Source organism: Mandrillus leucophaeus, unplaced genomic scaffold (genome assembly GCF_000951045.1).
Source record: "Mandrillus leucophaeus isolate KB7577 unplaced genomic scaffold, Mleu.le_1.0 Scaffold126, whole genome shotgun sequence".
In the NCBI taxonomy this organism is placed as follows: domain Eukaryota; kingdom Metazoa; phylum Chordata; class Mammalia; order Primates; family Cercopithecidae; genus Mandrillus; species Mandrillus leucophaeus.
Genome location: NW_012100987.1, coordinates 468,487 through 482,313, shown reverse-complemented (window position 1 = coordinate 482,313; position 13,827 = coordinate 468,487). Strand labels below are relative to the sequence as shown.

Sequence of the window (13,827 nt, the reverse complement as noted above, 5' to 3'; positions counted from 1 at the left end):
GTGGTGTAAACTTTGTGAACCAGAAAGCATGCCATTTGTGTGCTGTGTCACAAATGCTCATACAGTGTCTTAACCAGTTGGATGTTTTGAACAGTAATCAGAGGAGGATTTGGGGCACCAATGTGGAGAACTGGCCAACTGTACAAGGAACTTCGAAGTCCTCTTGTTATTTGGAAGAGGAAAAAGCAAAGACAAGAAGCATACCCAACATTGTAAAGGATGATCTTTATGTGCGCAAGCTCACTCCAGTCATGCCAAACCCAGGGAATGCTTTTGATCAGTTTCTTCCCAAATGTTGGACCCCGGAAGATGTGAACTGGAAAAGAATAAAAAGGGAAACTTATAAGCCATGGTATAAAGAATTTCAGGGATTCAGGTTTGTCATTGTGCATGTTTCTATTACACCGTTGTACATTCAGTACCCCAGCTGGGGTTCTGTGTGCATGTTTTTTTATAATAATAATAAGAGAGAGAGAGAAAGTCTAATTAGTTCTCTAGTGTCTACAGAACCTATATAATGGAAATGAATTTCTGTTTAAATTTAAACCTGAGGATCTAGATCTTAAAAAGCCCTGTTCCATACATAGTCGTCGCACGGCATTATTTTTAGTAGTTCTGTTTTTCTCCAATTCTTTGTCTCATTCCCTCCTCCCTTCTTTTCTCCATGTCACTCACAGTAGAAGGAATTCAGATTCTGAGGATGAGGACTCAGGTTCTGCCAGAAGCGCCACCGTTTTTAGTAGAGCACAAAAAGCAGAGCGTAGGCTAGACGGCAGCTGCCAAAGACCTTCACTCTTGCTGGAATTAGCTACCAAACGGGCTGTAAAATCACCGGACTCCCATGCAGCCAGGAGAAGCAGTAGTGCTTCGGATGAGCCCAGGTGCCCCTGTCTGCATGAGCCTGCCTGCTGGGGGTCTGGCCTCAGACACCCCTCTGCCCGCTTCTGCTGCTCTATTAACCTGGGACCTGATTGCATTGAATCAGGAAACCTGACTCATTTAGTGGACTTAGTACAAAAGCATAATGTATAACATGCTGCTTTCTGTGCAACTACATCAGCTTGGAAGTCTGTAGGATTCAACATTCTTCTTTAGCACAATAATGTGTGAGACAGGATATATTTACATGTGGCAGTTCTTTTGAAAAGCCAGTTCAAAAAGGCTTGTTAGAAAGTTTACCTAATTTTACAGTTTTGCTGTGTGTGGAGATGTGGAACAAGGAAATAAGTTGCAGGTAGAGACTGGGAAGGGCAAGTCTAGGGAAAATGCCAAGGAAGGATTCCTTGAGCTCTTTTATAAAACTTCAGAGCAATTCATTTTCCCTTTTTCCGGCTGATTACATATACGTATTGCATAAAGTGCATGATGCCCAACTTGTGAAACTTTCAAAGATTATTCCTTCTTCTTCAGGGGGCACTTAGACCACGGTGGCAAATGGAAGGAGGGGTACCAGGGGCCAAACACAGTGGCTTATGTCTGGAATCCCAGCACTTTGGGAGACCGGGGCAGGTGGATCACTTGAGGTCGGGAGTTTGAGACCAGCTTGGCTAAAATGGTGAAACCTTGTCTGTACTAAAAATACAAAAATTAGCTGGGCATGGTAGGGGGCACCTGTAATCCCAGCTACTCGGAAGGCTGAGCGAAATGAATTGCATGAACCCAGGAGGCAGAGGTTGCAGTGAGCTGAGATTGCGCAACTGCACTCAGCCGGGGGGACAGAGCAAAACTCTATCTGAAAAGAAAAGAAAAGAAAAGAAAAAAGGGTACCAGGGAGTAGCTTTTCTGTGTGCCTGGGAGGGGTACTTAATCTGTACTCCAGCCCCATCCATGGCCTCTATGGTGCCCAGCTTTCCTGAGAAGTATGCTCTGCTCTTATTTCTTTAGAGAGTATCCAGGAAAGTCATGGGTGTTGGATTAAATGCTAGTCTATTCCTAGCAAGAGTCCCGCGATGGTCCTCTAAAATAATTTATCCTCAGTAACTGGCTAGTTGGTCTGCTAATTACCTTTGGCTAGTCGATCTGCTAATTACCTTTTCTCCCCAAACTTAATAAGATTCTCTTTCCTTTTTCCTCTCTGTGCATCAGTCAGTTTTTACTGCTTCAGGCCCTCCAAACATACTCTGATGACATCTTGTCTTCTGAAACACATACCAAAATTGATCCCACTTCTGGCCCAAGGCTCATAACCCGCAGGAAGAATCTCTCTTATGCACCAGGCTATAGAAGAGATGACCTGGAGATGGCGGCCCTGGATCCTGACTTAGAGAATGATGATTTCTTTGTCAGAAAGACTGGGGCTTTCCATGCAAATCCATATGTTCTCCGAGCTTTTGAAGACTTTAGAAAGTTCTCTGAGCAAGATGATTCTGTAGAACGAGATATAATTTTACAGTGTAGAGAAGGTGAACTTGTACTTCCGGATTTGGAAAAAGATGATATGATTGTTCGCCGAATTCCAGCACAGAAGAAAGAAGTACCGCTGTCCGGGGCTCCAGATAGATACCACCCAGTCCCTTTCCCCGAACCCTGGACTCTTCCTCCAGAAATTCAAGCAAAATTTCTCTGTGTACTTGAAAGGACATGCCCATCCAAAGAAAAAAGTAATAGCTGTAGAATATTAGTTCCTTCATATCGGCAGAAGAAAGATGACATGCTGACACGTAAGATTCAGTCCTGGAAACTGGGAACTGCCGTGCCTCCCGTCAGTTTCACCCCTGGCCCCTGCAGTGAGGCCGACTTGCAGAGATGGGAGGCCATCCGGGAGGCCAGCAGACTTAGGCACAAGAAAAGGCTGATGGTGGAGAGGTCAGAGTGTGCTTCTGCAAGGATTTTGCTTGTGATGGATGATCTTGTGTAACTTTTCTCATGCAAGAAAGCAGCTCATCATGTTGCTCCACTCTGCATGTCGCGTGCCATTTTGAAGCATCCCGTAAAACTTAATTTGCTTTGAAAAACGCTCATTTTGTAGAAAAAGTGCAATTCCATATTTGTATATCTCTAAATAACTTATTTAGGCCTGTTTAAGACTGCATATACATAAACCTTGCCTTTGACTTAAGCAGTACTGTGGTACTATTCACCAATATGAAGTTTCATAAAAATCTTTTCCAACTTATATTTCTGGACTTCTCATGTTCAGGCATTTCTGTAACAGTCTGGTGATAGTTTGGTTTTATGTGTCGCTCCCATTTTAGAGTGTCTGATTTTTTTGAGTGGTAAAATTTTCCCTGAAAATATGGCATTGCAAATTTCATTTAACTTAAATTTTTTCTTTGGCCTAGGTTTCTTGGACTATCATTTGTAACTTATTTTTATTTATAAAGTTCAGTGTAAACATTGATGTTAAAATGCATGAATGGTATTTGTTGTCTGCTGAATTTTGTGTGTATGTAATCATGGCCATTTTGATAGTTCGTATTATGCAACTTGCCTTTTTGATGAATGTTCAGTTTGTGGAACTTAGGGACGGACAAATCTGATTAGGTTGAATAAAATTAGAGGATCCAAATCTAACTTAACAGTTCCTGACAACGGGAAGCCTTTTCTTATGGATTTGTTAGCTCAGAGTAAATTGAGGAAATTCTTCATATTGCTTAATCTGAATTTCCTGAGATAGGAAATTGATGAGAACTTGAGACATGATCAAGAATGTGATGGAAGAAGTGACCTTTTGAGATTTGTCCGTTTCCAATTAGATTCTTAAGTGAAAGACATTGAATGTTTAGAAACTAATATGACTGGGAAAAATGACTTTTTAATTTTTGGTTTTCTGGTTTCTTAGACTCTTTCAAAAGATTTATGGTGAGAATGGGTAAGTTATGTGGTTCACAGTAAAAAATCTGTGCCTATTGTTTGTTCTTTGTATAACTTACTGTATTTCTGGCATGGCATGTCACTAAATGGGGATGTTGTGTGCTGTGCATGAGATTTTTTAAATGGGAAATGTTTGTTTTGCAGCCTAATGGCAATATTTCTGTGTCTTGGTGCCCAGTGCATGACAAAATTATTTTATTAAAACTTTAAACTTTAGCTCCATCCCTTCTTTTTTCCTTTGTAAAAATTTAGTGAGTTGATTAAAAGTAACAAAAGCACTTGCCTAAGTTTAGGTATATATATTTTGGTATTTGGTTGCTACATGGATTAAAATTCTGATTTATGGATGCTAAAGCCCAAGTTACTACATTTTAGAAAATCAGTGATGGAAAAACAATATTAGTATTTACTTTGAGTTTAGAATACACCCAGTTGACATTATCCATATAATTGGCCCACTGGGAACTTCATTAGTAGGGTTGCATTAATCTTCCCTAGGTGGTATTTGGAAGTATTATATTTTCAAGATTCCTGATTAGGAAAAAAAAGTATAATATGGTTATGTTTATGGTGCAAAATTGGCCTTCAAAAACTGCAAAAATCTTCTTAATTTCTAATGTCATTGTCGCAAAAACTACATTTTTTTTTTTTTTTTTTTTGAGAAGGAGTCTTGCTCTGTTGCCTGGGCTGGAGTGCAGTGGCGCAATCTTGGCTCATGGCAACTTTCACCTCCCAGGTTCAAGCAATTCTCCTGTCTCAGCCTCCCGAGTAGCTGGGACTACAGTTGCGTGCTACCACACTCTGCTAATTTTTGTATTTTTAGTAGAGACGTGGTTTCACCAGGTTGGTCAGGCTGGTCTCAAATTCCTGACCTCAGGTGATCCATCCACCTCAGCCTCCCAAAGTGCTGGGATTACGGGCAAAATCTACATTTATAGTAAATCATTTATTCATTCTTAGTACAAAATCACAAGGTGGCTGTATCTTAATATTTTCCACCAAACTTTCTGTAACTTTGTGTATCTAAGGGCCAATAGTGTTTGAGCAAGAGGAAGAGAGTTAAAGGATGAAAATGTTTTAATCTGCTCAGGCCTTAGTAGCTAAGTGTCTTCCCTTACAAGGATTTACTTCATCTATAAGAATCTCTAGTTTTGATAGCTTTTTATAATTTTGATAATTCAGAAATGTTGGAAGCTACTAAACATAAAGCAGTGTAACCATTCTAGATGCCACAGGTGTAACTGAGCCATAGGCAACAAATTGCAAGTACTTGTTAGCCACTGATTTTAAAAACCAGGGTCCCTGCATACTTTCCGTGTGCCATGCAAAGGCACATTATCCCCTTTCCAGCTCATCTGCATGACGCTTAAGCATTTGCTACTTTCAAGTCATAGGAAAGCTGTTTTAACTTGATTAAAAATCTCTTTGCAGCTTTAAGCATGTTGAATTGTAACTTTCAGAAAAATTTTCATTTGTAAATTAAATATAACTTTATAATGTAAGCAGCTCTCAGAAATAGTTGCTTTTCTTAAAGGGAATACAAGTACCCAGAGTACAAGTATGTGTTGGGAATGCCAACATGTACAACCATTTCAGTGGCTGGATGTGTTCCCCATAGTGAGGGGTAAATTATATGACTGAGTTAGAAAAGAAGACAGAAACCTAAAACCAAAGCTTGAAAAGCTAAAGATTTTTCTGGATTAGAACTAACAGCAGCAAATGTTTTCTATCCCAAGATAGTTGTTCGGATAGTACAATATTTGTTTTAAAGGCTGTTCTGCGTGCAGTTCAATGCCAAGGTAACTACACAAATAAAGCAAGATTGTCTGTAAATTGAGACTGAATAATGCACGATGTGTCAAACAATGGAAAGTATTATAATATGAATGTGTCCTCAGAAAACTCAAGTGTGTTTTGGACCACTTGAAGTCAATTAAGTCAAATCTATAACAAAGGATTTTTCTGTATAGTCTGTCAGTTACCAGGGCTTTTTTTTTTTTTTTTTTTTTTTTTTAAAGAGATGGAGTCTTGCTATGTTGCCCAGGCTGGTAGGCTGGTCTTGAGCTCTTGGGCCTAAGCATTCCTCCTGCCTTGGCCTCCCAAAATGTTAGGATTACAGATGTGAACCATCAGGCCTGGCCTACCGGTACTTTTCTTAAGTAGATCTGCTGCAGTGAAAAGAAAATAGAAATTTAAATTGGATTAAGTGTAGGCTTTTAATCTAGAACCTGTTTCATGTTTATGCTGGGTGATATTTCTCTGAACATAATGTTTGTTGTCAAGCTTGGCATAGTTACCTGGAAAACCATTATTGCTCAACATGCTGTCATTGAAAAATAACTGCCTATAACATGAATGCTTTCTTTTTTGTGAGGACTGGGTTAAAGAGAAATGTGCAGTATCTTTTGAAGTCTGAGACTGTTAATTTCTGGCTTGCTTTTTATTTGGCATTTAACACCTGTCAGTTTGCTTGTTTGTTTTTAAGACGCTTTGTGTGTGGTAGTCATTTCTTCTATGCACTTTCATCTTGCATGGATTTATGTCTGTATGGTTTCATGAAACTTGAAAATTTGGTCATGTGTTTTGGCAGAAGCAATTTATGACAAAATTTGTTGTACGAATATGTAGAAATAATCTTGTATGTGATTGAGCTGTTGAATCTGTTGCCGGTGTTAATAGGAAATGAACACTGATTTCACATGAAGTTGTAATAAAAGACAATTAAGTCACCCACATTTCACTTATGGGTTTGGCCAAAAGATTCTGTAGAATTATAAAGGCTTATGACACCAAAAAAGAAAGGGAAAAAAAGCCAATGTCAGTTATTTCTAGGGATTTCCCTCCATCCCCAGGAGACATTTGGCAATGTCTGGAGGCATTTTTTATTGTCCCATTGGGTGGGTGGGAGTGTGTGCACTACTGGCAACTAGTGCCTTCGTAGCCAGAGATGCTGCTAAATGTCCTACAGTACACAGGAGTGCCTATAACAGATAGTTTTCTTGCCCCAAAATGTCAGCAGTGGTGCTACTGAGGAACCCTCACTGAGAGTATACATCTGTAAATGAAAAATCTTCATCACATTGACTTTTTATTCTAGTGTATGGTAATTCCAAAGCCTCTTGCCCAAGTTTTAGCATTGATTGCTCTTCAGAGAATTCCTTAGTACCTAATGGAAATACACTCAGAGGTACATAAATCAGTATATTCCTATCTCCCTCCAAAAGTTGGGGAACCTTAACCCTAGTATCATGGAATTTCTGTTTGCTGTATAAGTCTATCCATGATTTTATATTTGAGAAAATTTGCCACGTTCTGCTCCTTTTTGATCCATTACTCCTTAGATTTTCACCTGTAAAGTTCCTGGAAGTGAGTTCTAAAAGGAAATGCCTTAAAACTAGCCAAAAACTGCCAGGAGCATAGTAGGCAACCTGCATCGTGGGAGAAGAGAGTGAGACTTTAGCAACCTTGTTTATGATTGACAACTCCTTCCTTAAACTTCCGCTTTTTCCTTCTAAATGCTATTTTTAAAAAATTCTGTTCAACAGAAAGGCAAGATGCTAGATCTGTATTTTTTGGAAAAACTCCAGTTGCAGTTCTAAATTGGAGCCTTTCCAAATAAGGAAATACAAATGAAGCAGGACTTGTAAGAGACATATGATGTGATTTGCCAGTTAATCATCCTTCATTCAACACAACGTACTAGAGCCGCGCAATCCTTCATAGTTTTCCCAAACAATTTTCCTGATGCTATCTCTGGTACTTATCTCAAATCTGTGAGGCCAACAGATAGGGATGTGGAGATAGAGAAACAAATATTGCAGCTTTCCCAAGGACATGTGGCTTGTGAGTGGTAGAACCGGACTAGGGCTTTGCCTCTGAGATAATTCACGTAGACTGCTTGGCGAGGTTGCTGGCACACACAGTAAGCCCTCAGAAGCTGAATATTATGCCATTAATGCTGATAAGGGAAGGAAGAATTCTTTGTGATCTGGCCTGAGAGACTCCTTCCTCTACTACAAAAGTTCTGGATTTTATCACTGTGGTCTGGGGTGACCTCTCGAATTTGAAGCAGCTTAGAGAGTTAGCTTTTGGGAGATTCCAAACAATCATGTTCGCTTTAATGAGAATTAGTATATGGCCCAGAAGGTTTTAAAAATGCAACCCACACAGTCAAATCCAGTTCTCATAACAATCCCTTCCTCACTTAGCAGGTGAGAAATGGGAGCTCGGAAGTGAACTGATGTGTGTTAGGGTAGGGTGAAAACTGGCACCACGGCTGGGCCTGCAGCCCTCGCCTCCTGGCTCATTGCGGTGCCTGGCTCCAGCTGCTATACAATGTGTGCAGGCTGAATGTGGGTAACTGTTTTTTACCCTAGGGAGTGAACTGTGCTCACATTCCTGCCTTACACGGGGACTTGTCTACTCCAGAGTGTATTTGGTTCACTTTGTTCACATTAAGGACTGCCTGTGTGCCAGGCTCTGCTCCGTGTTGGGGACACCCAGGAGGAGAATGCAGCCTCTGCCCTTGAGAAGCACATTTCACGGGAAGACACCTTAGCATTGCCTGGTGTAGAAGGATTAGGGCCAAAGGAGAGCAACCCTGGGAGCTCCTGGGCCTTCTAGCCTTCCTCCCATCAAAAGATTATTAAACTATTAGCATCCCTTTTTTTGTTGTTTGTTCTGGAGTTTGTGTAATCTCGTGTGTTGAGTGTCTAGATACCCCTCCTGCCTGGTTCTTGAAAAATTTTTCCTGCCTCCTCTTAGTGAGTCTGTCATAGTATTAGTTCAAATAGCCTCATTCTTCACAGTGTGACTTACGTGAATTTATATTCTCAAATTCACACAAATCAGTTTTATAAGTAGTCATACCTAGTTAGATATATTACATTAATAGATCCATCTATATTCATATATGTCCTCATATATTCTCTCGATATAATTTATTCCTTAATAGTCCTTAATAAATCCTGTAGAACTTTCTTCATAGAACTGTGGATAGCCATAATAATCTTACAAAAAGAATTAGAAACATTTTAAGTATAGTAAATTTTACTTGATTAAATGTTAGAAAACCTACCTTATTCTTACCACAGACATTGAATGAGTATATCCTGCATGCCTTGTGCTGCTAGTAAGTTTTCCTCCTAAGCAACACACGACTTGTGAGGAAGAGAATCCAAGCATGCACGTGCACACACAGACACACATGCACTGTAACAGACATAAGGCTGAGGGTTCAGTACCATGATAAAGTTGTAGCTGAAGCAGTAGAGGGGTTGAGAGAAGGGACAGAGCAGCTTTGATGTGGATGAGCTGGGAAGACTTCATCAAAGTGCTGAATATTATCTAGATCATTAATTTAACACATTTTTCAAGCACCTACTGCAGGCTAGGCTCCCCTTCAGGTACAGGTGATATGCTAGCAAGCAAATCAGAAAATTCCTGCTTTATAATCTTACAGGGCAAGGCAGTGATATGTAAATAAATGTACTTGATGGTGAGAAATGATATGAAGGAGAAAGGACTAGGGACAGGATGGGTCAGGGGAGAGGGGCATTTATTGTTTCTGGCAAGGTGGTCAGAGAAGGAAACACAGAAGGCACATTTAAGCAGATGCCTGGAAGTGAGAGAGGAGCTATGTGGATATCTGGGTGAAGAGCATTCCAGGCAGATTGAAGAGCAGGGGGAAAAGCAGGAGGTGTCAGCAGGGAAGGGAGGCCAGTTGGCTGGAGCAGAGAGAGTGAGGGCTGGTGCCGATGAGCACAGAGAGGTAGTAGGAACCAGGGATGGCAGACCTCTTAGGTTTTGGAAGAACCTGTCTTTAATTTAACTCTAATGAAATGGGAAGAAAGTAGTGGGTGCTGAGTAGAGGTGTACTGTGATCTGAGTGCAGTCTGAAAGGACCTGTCTGGCTGCTGTTGGGTAGGAAGGGGTGGAAGCAAGGAGGCTGTTGTAATCCAGGTGGGTGATGTAATGTGATTATTATAATAATTGTAATAATCTGGGTAGGAGATGATGTGATAATTGTTATAATCCAGGTAGCAGATGTGATTATTGTAATAATTGTAATCATCCAGGTAGGAGTCACTTGGATCAGGGTGTAATGGTGGAAGTGGTAAGAAGTGATTGTGTTCTAGATACATTTAGAAGGCAGAGGGACAGGATTTACTGATGGGACCAGTTACGGTATATGAGAGAAAGAGAGGAATCTGGGATGACTCCAAGATGTGTGCCCTAATGTTGGGAAGGATAGAGGTGACCTTTACTGATACAAGGAGAGTGAGAGCTGAGCAGGTTGTGAAGGGGACAATCAGGTTTTTTCTGTGACAAACCTGAGGCCTATTAGACTTCCAAGTGGAGAATGAATAGGAAGTTGGAAATACCTGTCCGGGGGTCCTGAGGTATGAATGGCAATTACGAAGTTAGGTATACTGGTAAAGGGCTTTTGAATCAGAGGAAATAGTTTAGGAAAGATGTTTGTTGAAACTGGAGTTTGGGTATTAATTCAAGAAGCCATTTTGGAAGTCTAGGTGAGTTGACTGTACTCTGATCTAGGGTGTTGGCAATAGAGATGGAAAGAAAGAGACACTGAATGAAAGGACTTGATAACTAATGGAAAGTGGGGAGAAGGGAGAAACAAAGGTGCAAAGTGGTTCTTAGGTTTCAGATGTGGATGACTGGAGGGCAGGTAGCAACATTAGTAACCACAAGAGGAAAAGCAGGTTTGGGGACAAGATTGAGTTTGGTCACATCAACAATAACCATGCATTTAGTGAGTTACAGTTTACAAAATCCCTTCTAGATATTATTTTAATCAGTCCTTTGCCAATTGAAGAAGTGCCTAGGGGATATCCATGCAGAAATATTTATTCAAGAAGCAATTGGAAATGAGTCAAAGGAAGGACTGGTTCCTTAATTATGGAATTGGGAATCGTTTAGAAATAATAATTCCATGAGCTAGCTAAGCTAGGAATTCCTGAACAGCTAGGAGCAAACATGCTTTAAAAGAAACAATGATGGCACCATCTTGGAAGGCAACATTTAGATGCCCAGGCAGGGGGTGTACAGTTACTTAAATAAAGTCAGGAGCGCAGTATAAAAGATCAGTGGGAAAGAGCTTCAAAGGCTCTTTCTCGCATTCCTACTTGCTCCTCAGTATTTAGATCTGACCTCTCCCTTTTCTTGAGACCACCCTCAATCTCTCTTTCCCCTCTGGTATAGTTTACTCGGCTCTTGGTTATGTGCATGTAGAGAGCACACGTGTACCTGTGTCCAACACGCCACTCTGTTCATTGGTTTCTACTGTGGATTGAGCTCTTCCAAAGCTTAACCTCAGTCCATCCTTGTGTTACAAGTTGAATGTGTGCAAGTTGCCCTAATAGAAGAAGAGGGTTATAGAGGTAGTTATAAAGGACTATTAGAAACTATCTGTGGTGCTTTGAGAACAAGTCTAGTGCACTGGTAGGGCAGATCTTATAGAATCTTTTAGAATCAGCAGCACATTTATTCATGGTATTGAACTTGAGGAGAAAAATATCAGGTAAACTTTAAATTATTAATGAGTGCCCAGAAAAGGCAGCCAAACCTCAACAGATTATCTTTGAAGGAGATAGAAAATAAAGAGAGTGACTGTTTTTTTCCTAAAGTAATCCTTTTATGCATTGACCTCTTTAAATATGAACCTTGGGGAGTTTTTTCGAGACTTGTATAGGGCTAATCTAGCCATTTTGTGAAAAACTTCACACTCGAGTGCTAGGCTCTTGTTTCTGAGTTTTGGAAAAACACCATTTATCTCTGTAGCGCTACTTCTGTGACACTATCACTGAAGTGTCTAGGTAGAAATTTAGGTGGAATTTCCAAATATAAGTCCAACCTCAGTTTAACCCCTAAGTCTGGTCATGTGAACTTCTGTGGTAACCATGAGTCTTTTTGTTGTAGGAGTAAGTCCATGAGCGATGTCAGCGCAGAGGATGTTCAAAACTTGCGTCAGCTGCGTTACGAGGAGATGCAGAAAATAAAATCACAATTAAAAGAACAAGATCAGAAATGGCAGGATGTGAGTATTTTGGGGGTAGCGGGAGGGAGAGTGTATTTGTTTGACTTTTCTTTGCTTCTCTTAAAGTCTATGTACCCAAGACCATTTCCTTGCTATTACAGAATTCAGTTCTGTGTAAAAGTGACCAACTTCCTTTACAAAGATTTTTAAACCTTTTTTTTTCCTATTATTGTTGCATATTTTAAAGGCCATTGTGAAAAATATACCTGAATGTTTATTTTCTAATATTCTCTGAGTTCTCAAAAATGTGAGTTGCTTCCTTGCAGTATGGTGAACTTATTTACTTGTTTTGGTGGTTGAATTTGGGATATGCACATTAACTATACTTCTGATGGGAAAGACCTGGCCAAAGTTTAGGGAGAGAAGAGGAACAGGGTTCTGGCAGAGACCTTGGCATCAGTAAGGAAAGATGAAAAGGGTTAGTAATTAAGAGTTAATTAGGGAGATTTGGGGAGAAATAAGTAATATAACTCAGAGCAATATTTTGGCTGAAGAAGTCAGTAATATGAATCAAAATGAAATGTTTTTTGCAGAGTTGACATATATCCAGGTGTTTATATAGATATAGACTTACTCTTTAGTTTTGATCCTGAAGAAAAAAAGCTTGACCATTTTTTTGAATAGAGTAATTGTGATAAACTGAAGAAATGCAAAGAAATACAGTAGACAAACTATCAGAGCAAACCCAAAGAAATTTGAAGACAACTTTATGGTGAGAGTTGAGCAATAGCATGAACAAAGGAGTCAAAGTACATCTTAATTTTCAAAGGAATTAATAGTCTCTGAAATGAAGAAACCTCTGCCCTGGCTACCTTTCTAAATTCTGGTGCCTCTTTTAATTGGGAACTCAATTTAATTGTCAAGAAACAGTAATTCAATATCACTTTGCCAAAATACAAGGTGAATTTTCTGGTGTGAAAGTAAGTATTAAGGGCTTATCTGTTAGGTTAAATCAGATAAACATTCATGCCAGTTATGCTGTAGGACTCAATGCGCATTGCTTTTGTTCTTTCTGGAAGGAGTTCATATTGGTCACAGGCTGTTTTTAAAGCAGGAGTGGCTCTGTGGGCTTGCAAGGGGTATAAACCAAATGTACTTTGCATGCCCTGGGGGTGAAATTCGGTTTTGTCTGAGACCTTGAATGTGCTTCTGTTTGGACTGGAATGCCACTAACAGTTCCGAGCAGTTCTCTATTTTGGAGACATGGAAAACTTTATACCTTGCAAAATGTCTTAACCCCCTGGGTCTCAGAACCAGCCTAGGTTTCTGGGGAGAATTGAAAAGCTGAATTAGGTTGATTGTCCCCGGGGTCACCCAGCAAGGTTAGACTTAACATTCCTGGGGATATGGGGGACAGGTGTTGGTTTGGTCCTGCCGCATGTTCCTTATTGCCCTGACCTAGAAGGATTTAACCCTTCTGAAATCACATACTCAAGTCTCGCCTTCCCAGTTAAAGCCTTTCCAAAGCCTCCCCTTCCGGAGGTAGAACCAGACCCATGGTCTCCTTAGGACCCCACTGTCTCATTCAATCCTGTCACACTTGTTACTGAACTTTTATTTATATATCTGACTCTCCCCTGTAGACTGAGAGTTTCTTGAGGGGAACCCCGCCCTATGCATGTATGTATTAATAGTTCCTACACTTGGGCCTGCCTCAAAGTAGGGACTGAGCTCTGTTTGTGAAATGAAAGACAGACTGTGCATCTGCGCTTAACCATCACAATCGCGTTTCTGTTTCGGCCTTACCAGTGAAACATGTTGTTTCGCAGAACAGCCAGGTTTTTGGAATGAGATGAAAACGAATTGGAAACAGTTCCTGATCTAACTAACTGTCACCTAATTACAAGCATTTAGCATTCTTTGTGAAGTGTGCAATGAGGCAGATACTTCCTGGGAAAACAAAAATGGGGTCTATCTTATTAGGTCAGGTTTTTCAGACAGACACATGAGATAAAGGC

At 40.2% G+C, this 13,827-nt stretch overlaps 1 protein-coding gene across 2 annotated transcripts in view; it reads left to right on the top strand.

The window, feature by feature from the left end:
• LMO7 (LIM domain 7) overlaps positions 1-13,827 on the top strand; it is a 249,361-nt gene that overhangs the window by 195,429 nt on the left and 40,105 nt on the right. The window contains exons 9-12 of one of the 2 annotated variants that reach the window (XM_011972002.1): positions 95-376; positions 2,086-2,805; positions 3,782-3,811; positions 11,752-11,869. In XM_011972002.1, the coding sequence (XP_011827392.1) occupies positions 95-376; positions 2,086-2,805; positions 3,782-3,811; positions 11,752-11,869 (1,150 nt within the window). The remainder of the gene's footprint in view (positions 1-94; positions 377-2,085; positions 2,806-3,781; positions 3,812-11,751; positions 11,870-13,827) is intronic. The other variant, XM_011972003.1, reaches the window with a different exon arrangement.